General features: G+C 45.7%; 1 protein-coding gene across 2 annotated transcripts in view; it reads right to left on the bottom strand.

Annotated features, from left to right (window-relative positions):
- Positions 1-16,054, bottom strand: part of UBE4B (ubiquitination factor E4B) — a 123,187-nt gene that overhangs the window by 41,065 nt on the left and 66,068 nt on the right. Inside the window, exons 6-11 of one of the 2 annotated variants that reach the window (XM_044237125.1) lie at positions 15,109-15,337; positions 14,231-14,644; positions 6,560-6,701; positions 5,591-5,691; positions 4,308-4,422; positions 298-381 (exon numbers count right to left, since the gene is read on the bottom strand). In XM_044237125.1, the coding sequence (XP_044093060.1) occupies positions 298-381; positions 4,308-4,422; positions 5,591-5,691; positions 6,560-6,701; positions 14,231-14,644; positions 15,109-15,337 (1,085 nt within the window). The remainder of the gene's footprint in view (positions 1-297; positions 382-4,307; positions 4,423-5,590; positions 5,692-6,559; positions 6,702-14,230; positions 14,645-15,108; positions 15,338-16,054) is intronic. The other variant, XM_044237124.1, reaches the window with a different exon arrangement.

Here is a 16,054-nt window from a genome sequence, read left to right as displayed (position 1 = left end):
GCAGAAGGATCCAGCAAGAATCGTCTTTTTCCTAAGCTACAACATCAGGCCAAGAGCATTCCGGCGCTTGCGTCATTGACTCCTGCCTAAGGCTCGCATGCGCGGAATATGTCGTGGGCTGCTACCTCCCCGTCTTCACTGACGCATCCCTGCACACCAAATACTGTGCGGCCAGCACAGTGCTTTATGGTTTTAAGTGTGAAAACAAGGCTGATAACTTGAAGGAAAAGTGCATGTTAAAATCATCTGGGAGAAAGCGTTTACTGAACGGCTTAAAGAAAAAGAACAAAGGTTTACCATGAGGGGGTACTTGAAGTAGTCACTGTCGAGGGAGCACTCTTTGGCAGCGAGGGCCAGGCCTTGTAAAATGGGGATAAAGATCTGTAAGGAAAAAAAAATCAGAAATGTAAGTTTAGGAAAACGTAAGAACAGGAGGCGTGCTAAAATAAAGTGCTGAGTCTGAATGTCTAAGCATTTCCACCTTCCCCAAGGAAAAGCTGTTTTGTTTAGAAAGGAGTCTGGAATCCAGCCACGGAGTGTGGCTCTGTCCTTCCACGAGGCTAACCATAAAGTAATATATATAGCTAAATTTTCCGGAGGTAACAGGATCTGGCGAGCCCCAATTCTCTGGCAGGACTCCGAGTGACTCAACAGAAACTCACAACTTTTGAGGCTGCTATAGAAGTCCCCAAGGGTCCTCACTCTAGTCTACTAAATTCTCCACATCTCGACAATGACTATGTTTCTGATAACCAAGCACCTAAAATCTATAAAGAAACTGGACTAAATGTTCCAGTATCTTCTCAACTCTATCAGTATTTAAAAATACTCTCCCACTTCCTTCTGATTCTTTCCATCGTTCCCTATTTTGAAGAGAACAAGAAAAACACGCCAGTAATGGATATTATCATCATTTCGTTAACTTTAATTACACAGAGCAAAGAGGTAGCTGGTAAATGTGGAGTATGCAAAAGAAAACTTGACTAGAATGACTTACCTCTGTTTGTAAAATGCATGCACGGGCATGAAGCCAGAGCTCGAGGGCACCCGGATTTATTTTCCCAAGTTTACCATCAACACTAGAGCACGCTGTCACCATGCACAATTTGCTCAGCACAGCTCATCTACAAATGTCACCATGCACTCACTGACCGCCTCACTTAGGGAGTTGGTTGGGATTCCAGACCAGTAACATTAAGGAGAAGATGGTACAAACAGCAGCTGAAACCCCAAATGTCAACAAGTTGACATGGGAGTGCTCTATAAAGCCCCTAGGAAATCTGAAAAATTCCCTTTCCTACTAATTTCATCCCATTGTACTGTGTAGCCTGGTCATTTAAGGAGTCCAGGATTAAAAAAAAAAAAAGGTTCCCTGGATTACAAAGTGTCTGTGGAGTGTCTTGAGATAAAAAGATAGCTCTGGAAGAGATCATCCCAGTTTTTGCAACTCAAAACCATCAGGATAGAAGTAATATGCTGTCAGAAGCTGACTAAAAATGGACAGGTAAAGCTTAGGTGTGGTGATGGGTGGGTGACAATATTATAATAAGAAACACAAAACTGAAGTTCCCAAATCACCAAAATAAATTTCACAATTGGTCACCTAGAAAAATGTCAAAACTTTTTTCCAGAATGCTATAAAGAAAACATCTTAGTGTTTTCTAGTAGACTTACCCTCTTTTGCAGGTAGGATTTAATTTATAATAGACAAGACTAGCTGTAATATTTTTCAAACAGTCAAGCTAATTTATAATATTTATGTGACTTAATTTTTTTTAAAGATTTTTATTTATTTGAGACAGAACACGAGCAGAGGAAGGGGCAGAAGGAGAGGAAGAAGCAGACTCCCCGCTGAGCAGAGAGCCTGATGTGGGGCTTGATCCCAGGACCCCAAGATCATGACATGAGCTGAAGGCAGATGCTTAACCACCTGAGCCACCCAGACACCCCTGACTTATGTATTTTAAACAATTCTCTTGTTTTCAAATAAACACCTTCGAGCAATGACAAAAAAATACAAGTATTCATCTCCAATCCTAAATTCTAACTACTGTTTATTTATCTGTGAACATCTCAAACATTAAAAGGAGACCGAAGTTTCAAAGATTTAATAGTTCAAATTTGCCAAACTCTTCAGACAAAAAAGCGAAGTGCTGTTTTCCACTCACTCATCATTTCTCTCTAAGAAAAAAGCACATGATAATGCAAAGACAGACAAGGAGTGTTCAGGACGGAGTGGCAGAAGAGGCATCAGAATGCTATGATTAAGAAGAAACAGTGGGGGGCACCTGGGTGGCTCAGTTGGTTAAGCGTCCGACTCATCGATTTTGGCTCAGGGCACGATCTCAGGGTTGTGCGATCAAGCCCCACACCCGGCTCCACACTCCCCGTGGGGCCTGCTTAAGATTCTCTTTGCCCTGACCCCCGTCTGCCCCAGCCCCCGGAGGAAAATAAAAACAAACGGTACACAACACTGTGAATGCACTAAAAGCCACTGGATTGGTTTCGTTTTATGTTATGTGCATTTCATCTCAATTGAAAAAAAAGCAGTCACTTCACAACGTTTGTGTAAATTTCTTTATGAAAAAGATAAGCATAACACAGCCCTTTCAGCTGATCACTGGGCCAGTTTTAGACAGCTAAAGCTACTCTGGGTTCCTCAAATGATGTCTTGTACAACAGGGAGAGTGTTCTCATTTTTTTTTTTTAAGGATTATTTTTTAAGTTATTTCCCACCCAATGTGGGGGTCGAACTCACAACCAAAGATCAAGAGTTGTACACTCCACTGACTGAGCCAGCCGGGTGCCGCAGAAAAGTACTCTAATTAATGCATATCACATACACAACAGATGGCTCCCTTTAAACCTTCCAAGATGGTTATTTATTCTGTTTTCTTTTCTTTTTCTTTTTTTTTAAAAGATTTTATTTATTTATTTGACAGAGAGAGAGAGATCACAAGTAGGCAGAGAGGCAGGCTGAGAAAGAGGAGGAAGCAGGCTCCCCACTGAGCAGAGAGCCCGATGTGGGGCTCAATCCCAGGACCCTGAGATCATGACCTGAGCTGAAGGCAGAGGCTTAACCCACTGAGCCACCCAGGCGCCCCTATTCTGTTTTCTTTTCTTTTTTTTTAAAAGCAGGCTCCATGCCAGAGTGAAGCCAGACTGGGGCTTGATCCCATAACTCTGAGAGCAAGACCTGAGTTAGACTGAGTCAGACGCTTAACTGGGACTAAGCCACTCAGGAGCCTAACAGTTGTTTATTTTCATCAGAATTCATTTTTCTTTCTCCAGAGAGGAAAAACTCACTATGCTGCCTTGAGTATTCCTGCAAGTCAAGAAGACCATCATCTAAGAAACGTAGTCGATGAATTCCTAACATAGTCACGACACTTAACTAGGAGTTTTGATTCTGGATTCTTCTTTGACTAACATTTTAGAAACTGCTAAAAACACAATTCCTGAGATTTCAAATTAATAGTTACAAATAATATTAGGTATAAAAAATTAATCATATCACTTAGAGCTATTGCTTCTGTTCTGTGTAGAAAGAACAATCATATGGTAAATTATAGGAAAGTGTCATAAAAATCCTTCCACCACCAGAAACGGCTCGTGTGAGAGCTGCCGTGGCAAAGTGTTCATGTCACGACACAGGCCAAACACAGCGAGCAAGCATGATGCCAAAGTTTCACCTCAGAAGAAACCTTTCTGACTAAATAAATAGCTTTATTCCTAAATATCCCAAATCTGCATTTTCACTTGACTTCACACAGTGAGATATAAAAACCGCATGAATACTTAATGAAAGAAGTAATTAGCAAGATAGGAGACATCGTTCCCAGCTGAGTGGCGAGAAGACAAAAGATCCTGTGGGGTACGCAGACTGCACTGGGCTAATTTGGTCGCTGGTTTACTAATCTCCTTTTTGCAAACTTGGAGAACGAATTTTCGACATGACTCAACTGGCCAATGCACGTCATGTCGTGTGCCATCTCTTAGTATGCCTGTGTTGAAAGCACCTTGACATCAGGGACAGAGCCTCAAGTGACTTCTTACCTCTCAAGGCACTCAGCACTGCTTGCAACACTCGCTGCCTGACGGCTCGAAATGGACAAACGATCTGACCCATGCGGCTGTCAATCTGGTTATCTCGAGAGAGAAATCTCAGGTAGATCTCTCTGAGCAATGAACACAAGTGTGTTCAAATTCTGAAACCGAAGTTTTCAGTAGAGGGTGTCTTGAGAAATCAGCCTTGGCCCAGAAGCTCCTAGGCTGAACGTGCCGGCGGCAAATTCACAAAGCCTCACCTGCTTGAACACTTCTTCATCCTGGTGAGTGGTCCGCACCAGCTCCTGCATGAAGCCATACGGGAGATTCCTGCACAGCATATACGGCACCAGGAAGGACGGCTGCTGCATGGACCTGTGAACCCACAAGAGGCAAACCGCGACGGCTCGGCTCATCAGTGTGCGACAATACGGCGCACGGGCTGTCACGCCGGCAGAAGTGTCCAAACGTCAAACTCTAAATCTCTCAAAAATTTTACACAACAATTTTGGCAAAAGACCAACCTTCTTAAATTGTTCATCATCGCTTTTTGGTCTTTTGAATGAAGAGACTATAGAAAGTTTCAAAGAAGCCATCTTTTCCTACAGTCAAGCCCTTAAAAAATAAAGCATTACCCCCAAAATGAAGCATTATAGGTCTCTTTTACTTATTTGTTTATGACGCAGCCAACTGAAAGGAAAAAGATCAGCGATGGATGAGGACTCTTAAATAAAACTCTTGTTAATTTTAACCACAGAATATTTCCTGAGGTTTTGATCCATGTTTATCCTTTCTTTCTTCTTCTTCTTCTTTTTTTTCCTTTTTAAGGTTTATTTATTTATGTAATCTCTATACCCAATGTGGGACTCAAACTCATGACCTGGGGAGATCAAGAGTTCCCCGCTCCCCTGACTGAGCCAGCCAGGTGCCCCCACCTTTTCCTTCTTTTTGACAAGTTTCAAACCCAGATGGTTCTGGAACGGAGAGTAACAGAAGAGAACCAGAACAAATAAATGTTGAGACTTTGCCATTTCTTCCTTAGGTGTTTTCGCATCACTTTTCCTTCCTTCTATTCCTTCAGATATTTAAGTAAAAGAAGTGAAATACATAAATACTCTTTTCATTGAACTCGAAACCTTGATGGGACCCTCCGAAACAATCAATAACGTAGTCTGTACTTCAGGGGGATTCCCGAACGAACTGCTCTCCCGCTATTATTTATCACCGAGTAACAGAAACTGACTGTAGGATACATGGAAAGTGAGAACCTGCACATTTTTTTCAAAGCTCTCCCCTGATTTCAAGGAGCCTTGACGCTGACCTAGGTCAACAGCGGTCTAGAAGTAAAGCGGACAGAGAGTGTTTCATTTTCCTAGTGTTACAGAGAAGGAACGGGACCTCCTGGGTCATCCAGTCAACCCCTTTCATCTTGCAGGTGAGAAAGTGCGTTATCCACGGTGAGGCAAGTTGGCCGGACAGCCCGACGTCTGCTGACAGACAGAGTCCTCTCCCTGCTACCCCGGGCGCACCCGGTTCCTCCTACCTTGGCTGCGTGAGGGAACCCTGCAGGACTAGCGCAGTATGGGATATGCACTGCGAGCGGATGTTGCTCAGAAGCTGGCTGACTGCCGGCTGGCTGCACGTCTGAAAGAGAAGGCCAAGGTCAGGACCGCAAAAACCAACAGAATACGCTTGCGCTGTTGAAAATGGACAAGAATCAGGAGACGTCTATCCCCAGGACACGGCACACTTTTCTCTTGCTTGACTCGTGACAAACAAACTCGAGTAACTACATCGTCCCCGTGTGCTGCCTCCGCCCAACTCCACAGTCAGAGCAGAGAGAGCGGGAGAGTGAGGCGCCCATGTTCTGCTTCCGCTAAGGTTCAGTGCGACAAACCCCGGAGAGGCCCGTCACAAATATGTAACTAACAGGTGGACAAGTGGACTAGTCTGGGAAACTAGAAGTGGACAACGAATACGGAATGAAATAATAAAGTTGGCATGAAACAGGAGAAAAAGCACAGCTTCTGGAGTTTAAATCCCGTTTTTATGACTTTTATGTGATTGTAGACAATCACTCAGTGTCTCTGAGGTGCATTTGCCTCTGCGTACAGTAAAAACAGTTCTGCCTACACTAGGTCAACAGAACAACCGTGAGATCTGAGCTCCTACAGACGGAGCCCAGGGCTGGTGGTCCCTCCGTGAGCGGTTTTACCGCACTTGTCACAGTCTATCGGAAACTGTGAAGGCCATGGAAGACCCTGGTGGCAATGGCACTTGGCACCATCACTTCTTCCTGCCACGAGGACGTGCATTCTGTGAGTTCTTTGTGTGTTTCACTCACTGCTAACGCCCTGAGCTCCCAGCACGGCGCCTGGCACATAACACATGCCGGAGAACCACTTTCCTCACTGAATAAGGGAAGAAATGTTCCCCAAGGGGGCAAATGATGATTTATCATAAAAATAACCAGGTTCTGATGGGTTTTTTAACTGGATCTGTTTCGTATTACCTTTGGTGCTTTTTTTTCCTCTATTCCAACTCGGTCAAAACACTCGATGAGGTAGTTCAGCATGTCTGTCTCCTTGCAGGTCTCAATGGTGAAATGGTCACTGTAGGAATCCCAGGTACTTGCCCCACCAGAGGCTCCCAAACTTCGGAGAAGAGAACAGAAAATTGGTGATTCTTACCTCTGCTCAACGAATCATTTTGACAGAGTTTGCATTTCTGCAGCAGAAAGCCCGTTAGGATCCCTGCACCCATGACAAAGCACAGACACCCATGCAGCTGAGGCCGGAGCGGATGCTCACTGCGCCTGCTCCAAGTCCAGCAACAGGAACTCCTGCTGAACACCGTGCTGACCTAAGAAGAGAGTTGGATCAGAGACCCAACACCTTATCTTACTGGGAATGGCCGCTGACAAAGCCAGGAGGACTAGGAACTGTTACTGGGCTGCGCATTAGAAGGGCTAGCACATGGATTTAAATCAAACCGGCCAGCTTCACTCAAGCTGACTCGGAGGCGGAGACCAGACGACGCTACTGCCGTCACTGAACTCAGCACGAGTAAAGTAACGAAGGCGAACAAGAAGACCCCTTCTCACGACTTCTGGCATAACCTCAAAAGCCTTCAGCCAGCCTTTGGCAATAGGACCAGAGGAGGAGAACTGTCCAGTTACAGAAAGAAACATAAACCTACTTGTATTAACGTAAAAATTTCCAAAACTTTCCATGAAAAAGTCAAAGTTGTACAGTAAACACAAAACAAAAATCCTGTGTAGGGTTATCCCAACTCGGGTTCTATTCCGGCTGTGCTGCTTGCCTGTCACCTGACCCTAGAATCTTCTCTTCTCCTCTGCCGTGAGGCTTAAAGGAAACCAAACCGAAGTGCTTTGTAAAACAGAAGCAGGACACAGCACGATGCACTGTTATGATTAGCAATTAACTATTCACCGAGACCAAATCCAAACGTTCTCTCAAGGGCTAGGTGTGAGGAAATTAAAGTGGAGATCAGCCATCAACAAGTCACAGACCAAATCTGATGTTTAGCTCACAAATTTATTCGATACACACGAAAGATACAAAAAGAGTAATCATGGCACCAGAGAGGCTAGGAATTTTGAAATGAAAAGGAAATGAGAAAGCATAAACTTAGCAAAAAAATTACCTATGAAAGATGACAAAGGATGGGAAGAACAGCATGACCCTGAAAGACCCACCCATGCCTACTTCGACTGGGACAGACAATTAAAGGCTAGAAACTGACAGGACTAATAGGGATTGAGGTATTAACAACACATTATGCAGGTAGATGCATAGATATACATGACTAATTCTGGAATATATGCATTAACTGACCTCAGAATTTTAGAAAAATACAGCGGACCCTTGAACAACACAGGGTTTAGGAGTGCCAACTCCATGCAACTGAAAATTGCATTTAACTTATGATTCCCCAAAAACTTAATGACTAACAGCCTACTTTGTTTTACTAATAACATAACAGTCGATTACCATGTATTTTGTATATGTATTATATACTGTATTCTTACAGTATATTCTTAAATATTATTCTTAAGCTAAAAAAAACAAAATACTGTTAAGAAAACCATAAAGGAGGGACGCCTGGGAGGCTCAGGGAGTTAAAGCCTCTGCCTTTGGCTCAGGTCATGATCCTGGGGTCCTGGGATCAAGCCCCACGTTAGGTTCTCTGCTCCATGAGGAGCCTCCTTCCCCCTCTCTCTCTGCCTGCCTCTCTGCCTGCTTGTGATCTCTCTCTGTCAAATAAATAAAATAAAAAATCTTAAAAAAAAAAAAAGAAAACCATAAAGGCGAGAAAATACATTTACAGTACTGCACCATATTTATTGGAAAAAAAAATCCACATATATGTGGATCTGTGCAGCTCAAACCCCTGGTGCTCAGAGGTTTGACCTTGGAATGAAAGTATGGTATTAAAATTACAAAGATGAAAACAATGCCAGTTTTAAATCCAAGGCCTTCAGGCCAGAGTCTAGTAAATCTGAATTCCTACAATCTGCTCTACAGGTCTGACAGAACAGAAGAGAGAAGAAAGCACTGTCGCGGGGAGCGGGGGGAGGACAAAAAGCAACCATCAGAAAGAAACAGCAAAACTCACCTACAAATATGAGAAGTGTGGTGAATCCCCAAAAGTAGAAAGGGGAAAGGGAGGTGGGAAAGGGAGATATTTTCTTACTGCAACATCTCAGTTTCAAGCTCTCTGTGATTCTTTCCTCTTCTGTCTGATGTCATCCCATTATTCACTGCACTTCCAAAGATGAACTTGACCAACACAGGCTTTCCCCAGACCCAACTAAGGTTAATTTTCCTTTGAGTGCCTCTCGAAGAAAACAATGAAAACCGATCTGCCTCATGTTTAAAATGAAAATTTCAACTATACATCTCCTTGATAATAAGACCCAAATTTTTCACATTTTTACACTTCTGATGAAAAGCATCTTACATCTGATGCCGGTAAGTCCTTGCCAGCTGCAAGGGGTCAGTACCCACAGCCAGCATGCAAACACCTGCGTGAAGTCAGTGGGCTTACGCAGTGGCCACCAAAACTAGGGTCCATCCTCAGCTGACACATTCCACTGAATTTTAACTTAAAACACCTCAAAGCCAACTGAGGTATCTTCACAGCTGTTTCACTGAGACATGAAAAGTGACAATGTATGTAGAAGATTGTCTCGTGCCAGGCAATGCAATGAAAGGCACCCAGAATATATTAGAGAATCTTCATAGCTAAAAGAAGTTGGTATATTTTGGTGATCATCTGTCAGACACCAAAAAACACTTCAGCTAACTCTCAAGAACAGAAGACGACTAAAAAAATGAAATAAAATTTAACCAAATAGGAAATGCAGAATAAACTCCAGCATTTGTCCGTAGATTACGGATTTTAAGATTGGCCCTAAAGGTGGGGAAGTAAACCACGATCCCCTAGCATGAACAGTGGCCGGTCTCAACAATGCTTCACACAGGTCTCAATGATCAAAACGCACAACAATCTTCAGGTTCAGGGTGAGAGCACCGGACTCCAATTTTGAATGCCACTGAAGGAGGCAGTGGTGTAGTGTTTGTGTGCATGTGTTCATGCTAGCAATAAACATCTTTAGAGTTTTAAAATAACATTTCATTTTCCCCTAAACAAGTTATTCTGAAAGTCATGACACTTTTAACAACTGTGACACATGGAATACCACATTGGAAATATGTCACATTCCAGTCCTGTGAGTATCTACAAACTTATACCTCCTTCTGGGAGAATGTGTGAGCCATTTTCTGGTAACTACATCAACAGTCCAATTTAACAAAGTGATTACTTCCCATAACAGAAATAGACCCGAATCCTTCTGGGGAGCCAATGTGCATGAGATCTGTGCAAGCCGAATCCCATTTGAAATGCACCGAGAAAACATGTTCCTTGGTAATTTCTTCTATAATGGCATGAATAATCTCTCTCCTATGTAAACCAGTTTTTTGAATGCAGACTTGAAAATGCTGTGTTTTCTCAGTGCAAGGCAAAGTCAGAGCAGTGGGGTTCGAACAGTGTGAATTCACTTAACAAATGTTCACAGCGTGCCATGTATCCCAGGCGCTGTTGTAGGCTCTGGGGGCAGCACATGGAATGGAACAGAGCCTGCTGGTACGGCGATTACACTCTAGAGCGGGGGACAGTCCAAAACAATACAGGAATGCTATGAAGAACAACGAAAGCGGAGCATGGTGACAGAGACGGGCAGTGAGTATGCGTGTGTGCTTTATATCACGTGTACTCTGACCCTCTGGGAAGGTGGTCTGTAGACGGGGACCTGAGGGCGTCAGGGCCAAAGCCATGCAGCCATCTTGGGGACAGCTGTCGAAAGAGAGGAAGTAAGCGCGAAAGCCTAAGGCATCAGTGACGACGCCAAGTGAGGTCAAGAACAGGGTGGCAAGGGGCACCTGGGTGGCTCAGTTGGTTGGGCAACTGCCTTTGGCTCAGGTCACTATCCCAGAATCCCAGGACTGAGTCCCACATCGGGCTCCCAGCTCCGTGGGGAGTCTGCTTCTCCCTCTGACCTTCTCCCCTCTCATGCTCTCTCTCTCACTCTCTCTAATAAATAAATAAGATCTTTAAAAAAAAAAAAAAAAGAACAGGGTGGCAAGCAGCAGAAGGTGTAGGCAAGGGGAGGCACGTGAGGTCGGAAAGGGGGAATGCACACGTGAGTGTGGCGTGTGCACATGTGTGTACGTGAGACCAAGGGTCTCGTGGGTCAGGGCAAGGCTCTACATTTTACTCTGTGTGAGCAGGGACGTCACTGGAGGGTTTGGAGACACACATGGTGGGAGTGTGTCCATGTTTCATCTCCAAGCAGTGACGGGCAGCAGAAACGAGAGGGTAAAGTGACCATCTTTTACCATTTGCTAATTGTCCCTTTCTCTATTCACACCGGTTCCCGACCCTGAAGATTCTGCCTCCTCCGCTGAAATATCAGAGCAGTAACAAATAGATTTCTTTCCCAGCAAACACTTGGAAAAACTTTCCTCAGAGCAAAGGCGACGGTATCTTCAGCACAAGACGCTTCTCCCACTCTGCTTGTTCCGCTGCTGCAGCAGGTCAATCCTCAGAATTCAGAAAGTTCCTCTCACAGAGGGCTACAGGACGTCCCGGGAGCCATGCTCTGCCTTTCTTAAGTTAATCCTCCTCGTCCCCACCATAGATAATTAACACTGGAACGTGTGTCCCAACTACTTCCCAAAACACCTGTAACCTGTCAGCGCCACCAGGCGAGCAGGACGGGGGGCCGGAGGGGGACAGACGTGGCCCCTGTTGCTCCTTCTACAACCCTCATCTCACCGGGCACGGCGCAGGTGCAGAAACGGCTCACCTGAATGTAAATGAAATTCGGGGAAGATGGCCTGGCAAGAAAATACCTGGTACTTCCCGATCACTCAAATTAACAAGGTTTTTTGTGACCTCCTCTTGGTTTTGGCCCTACGTGCACTCTTGAGTGCCTATTTGCTTAATCAGTTATGTATTTTTCTACATCCTCTCACATTCTGCTTGAAAGCGATTCAGAAAGTTAAGAAGTTGCCAAAATCTGGAGAGATCAGATTCCATTTTAACAGCCAGCAAAGGACCTGCCAACTGAATGGAATTTTGTAATTACCGAGTAAAAGGCTGGCACTTCCTTGCCAAGAACGGAGTAAAAGCATAAACACTCAGGAGCGAGGCAGCCAGTGCGGGACGAGAACCGCACGCGTTACCGCGAGCACAGCGTGGTGTGCGGCAGCTGAGCTCTGGGCTCGGGCCTTGCCGCGTATTTAGTTACGCGACTGACCTCCCTGTCCCCCGGGTTCCTTATGGTAGCTGGGAGGGCCGCTGTGAGGACAGAGGGATGATGTGTGCAGAGAGCTGGCACGGGGTCTGGCCCGCGATGCTGTTTTCAGAGCCCTCATTACACGGTTATCTCCCGTTGTAGCTGCCGAATCTAGATCAGAGACGAGGCTGGGATGCTAGGAGCCCAGAGCTAGTGAAAGCAGCACACAATCTGGTACCTTCATGAGCGCAAGCTGGAGATAAATAGGCCAGGGAGAGCGAGCATTTCTCTCACCATTTACAGTAAAACCGATTAACAAAGCACTTCCATCATGTACGGAAACAGACTCCTAAAAAGGATGCATCACTGTAATCACGCAGCAGGATTTTATCCATGTGAAAAATCAAGACACTTCCACCTTCGGGAAATTTACCTGAGCAACAGTAACACAACGTTCAACCCAATACAAATATCAACCTTCCTGCATCGACATCCCAGCCTGCACCGGCATTCCTTTCTCTCTTTATGTACTCTCTCTAACGAGTCTTCTGAACGCTGTCAAATTGAATGAAGTGTACCTAAGGCCTAGTGCTGGCTCTATTTATAACCCGGAGTTATTTTTGAATAGTGCTGAGCACAAATACCAAATCAGTCCAGTGGAAACTTCAATTTAAGAGCAAAATCGTAAGACAATGAGTCAGAGGTTCAGAAGGAAGGTGCTATTATATTTTCTTGCCCAAAGTCACCTAGAGAACCCAAGCAGTCTTTTTTCACACGGCTTCCAGGGGTGTGGGGATCATTCAGCAGCATCGCGAACTAAGTGTCAGCCTTGACTGTCATTCCAGAGGCTGTCTAAACAAGGGTCTAGCTTCACTGCAGTCAAGGAGGTGATCAGTGAAATTTAAGGTTAGAAGTGGAAGCAGAATCAGTTATACCAGACGGGATGGCCCCACACACTCTTAAACACATTGCCACACCGGGCTGGGGCAGGAGAGGGGGAAACACACACACACACACACACACACACAGCCCCGTTGCCATTCCTAAGTAGCCGCGCCCATGCAACCGCACGTAAGGAAACATGCCCCCACTGTGTACGGTTTGCTCACATCTGGCAGCTTAAAAGAAAACCCGCCATAGATGAACGAAGGGTCCCTCATTTCAGACCTCAGGCTTGATGACTCGTCTTTAATCTGCTGTTTGTGTCTCTGATAAATGATTACATGTAAGTTTTCCTCCAAACTTACCAGGCAACAACGAGGAAGACTTTCCTAGGTGCCACTTTACCCCAGGATAAGGTCCTAACGCCTCACTCCATGCAAGCTCCCACATCCTGCCTCTCCAGGCTGTCTCATTTGACCTGCCCTGTTTAAGATTCGAAGCACGCCCCTAGTGAGGGCTTATAACAGTTAGTTCCTAAGCACCTGTGCACATGCAGGGGTGAGACTCCATCCCTCCGATACCTGGACCCAAACTGGACACAAGAAAACTCATCACCACCACCACCACCTTCATCATCACCATCACCATCTTCTTCTTCATCTTCATCACTACTGTCGCCAGAAAGCGCGAGGAAGAGGAAGGAGAGAGGACTGCCGTATATACTACCACAACAGAAGCAAAAAAGGTCATCAGGGAACAAAGGAAAAAACAAGAAGTGGAAATCTTTTGTAACTACTATCGCTTTTTAATTAAATGTTATGCTAAAAGTTCTGGTTACGGACATGCAGAAAAACAATTCATCTCAATGACAGAAACACGCAGTACATGGTGGGGGGACGGGCACATTGGATTAGTGGCATTCTGTTAGGGCTCCTTTCCAACGGGCTCAAATCAAAGGGTCAAGGCACAAGCACGGGCCCAGACCAGTGGTCAGAGGTAAGGGACACAGGCCCAGACTTGCTCCCGCCACCCCGGGGGCTAACTGTATTCCAACTATGATCGACCACAGTACGGACGGCTAAAAAGTGCTCTGTGAGCCCCAACTCTCAAGTCGAACTGCCCACAGCCTCTGGACCTCATCTGTAAAGAGCAATGACACATGAACTGGATTTCAAAAAACGGAAAGTGACTCCTTTTTTTTTTTTTTTTTTTTTGGGACAGGAAGGAGGGAGAGTGAGGGGTAAGAACAGACTACGGGACGCACAATGGACACCCACAACTTCTACGGTTATCAAAGCCTGGCAGAAGCACGGGCGTGGGCGCGAGCCCACCAGACTGGTTACACACACAGGTTAATAACCCCAAACAGGGACACACGTAACTGAGGTCAGCGTCACACACCAGTCCTTCCAAAGCGAGTTGATCGCCTCTCCCTGCCCTGCAAACACGCACCCAGCTCTCCTGCTGAATAAATACCTAGGAGAGATCCTTAGGGCTGAGGGACGTCTGCTTGCGGCACTGGGCGAGGCGGCCAGGGAAGGTGGCCCTAGGCTGCTGGGTCTCTGTCTGGGAGAGCTGGCGGGCACCGCTTGAAGGCTACTAGCGAGGGCGGGGAGGCTGGGCGAGCTGGACAGAATGGAGATGCCCGGGGACCGTGGGGTAGGAGAAGTTGAAGACCCCCACGGGTGGGTGACGGTGTAGGGGCGATACCGTGGAGATGAGGGCTGGCTTCCTGCGGCAGAGCCAGGAGCCGCGGCGTGCGGGCTGAGGGAAGTGGCAGGCCCGGCCATCGGGCCGGCTGCCCGGGCAGGGGAGGAGGCAAAGGACGGACTCGTCACTGGCGCCGAGCTCCAGAAACTTGAACTGGGAGCCGGGCTAGTTTCATAGAGGCTGAATCAGTTGAGAAAGAGAGGAAAGAAGAGAAAATTGAAGACACACTTGAGGTAAATCACTAAGACGGAAGCCATTCACGCTTTTAAAGAACAGTATGATGACACTTCGTCTCTCTAAACATTCAGGTGTACGAATCTCTCGGATACTCATCTAAATGGTTATAATCCGACTACCGTGCCCATCTTGAGGCTACATTTACAGTAGCTAAAGCCTCCTTTCCAGAGAATAATGTACTATATCCAGCCATTTGCTTCTAAACTTTACCGACAGCCTCACCACGGGAAGCCAGACAACCCTATCTGGAAAAGGCAAGCTCTCCAGCCACGGCGGAGTGCCCCCACCCGAATACAACACATGCCGGCCTCTGACTGGCAAAGGCCCTGGAGGGAGCGGTCCCTGCCCTCACACACTTCCTGGCTGTTCTACTACCGAGCTCGCTCTGCACAAGGAGCCGCACTGACCTAGAGAAAGAGCTGGCACCGAAGGAACCCACGCCGCAGAACATGGGGCTAGTTCCTGGGTTGGAGCCGGTAGCGAGCATGAGATTTCTGTCTGGTGACCGAGCTGCCGCTGCAATTGGCTGTGACGTGGCCGTCAGACTGGCAAAAGGATTTTCATCTCTGGTCTGAGCAGACATCATTAGCACTTCCATTAAAATCTGGCCAATCAAGTCCTTAAAATCAGAGAACACTGTTGGAAAGGCAGAATAAAGAAGAGGTTACAATGCTTCTTCATATACACAGTCCTTGAATCAGCCAAAGGGAACCAGAGGGTCAGTGTGGCGTCCGGACTGGATTCTGGAACAGTAAGAGGACACTGCGGGAAAACCGGTGAAATCCAAACGAAGTCTGAGTTCAGATAACAGTAATTACTTAGTTCTGACAAACAGACTACGGTTACAGAAGATGGAAACATTAGGGAAACTGGGTGAATGGTGTGTGGGAACTGCTGCCGCGATCTCCAAAACTCTTCTGCAAATCCAAAAACCATGCCGAAATACAAAACATACTTAAAAAAAGAAAAGAAAAGAAAATTGGAGCGCACCCAAAGAGAATCACTGCTCATATACATTATCTGTGTAACTACAGAGATTTGTTTATCATACTAGAAACAAAGCTGGGTTCACATTTCTTCACCTACCAATGTAGTATGCACAGTAAAACCACTAAATGCCAGGTTCAAAATCTTTAACAAAGGTTCTAATATTTAGTCACCATCTGGCCTTCTGGAACAAATTCTATTTTCTAACTCCTTCCTTATTCTTCGAAGCTCCCAAATGCTTTACCGCAGGTCTTCAGATACATTTTAAATATCACTAAATACACGAGAGCTGTAACACTGTAAACCTTATCTGATCTGGCTATTAAAAATAGTCACTTATATATGTAAAGGACGGATTTAAGAATT

Source organism: Neovison vison, chromosome 2 (assembly GCF_020171115.1).
Source record: "Neovison vison isolate M4711 chromosome 2, ASM_NN_V1, whole genome shotgun sequence".
Lineage (NCBI taxonomy): Eukaryota > Metazoa > Chordata > Mammalia > Carnivora > Mustelidae > Neogale > Neogale vison.
Note: the sequence above shows the minus strand (reverse complement) of the source record. Positions and strands in the feature narration are given on the sequence as shown.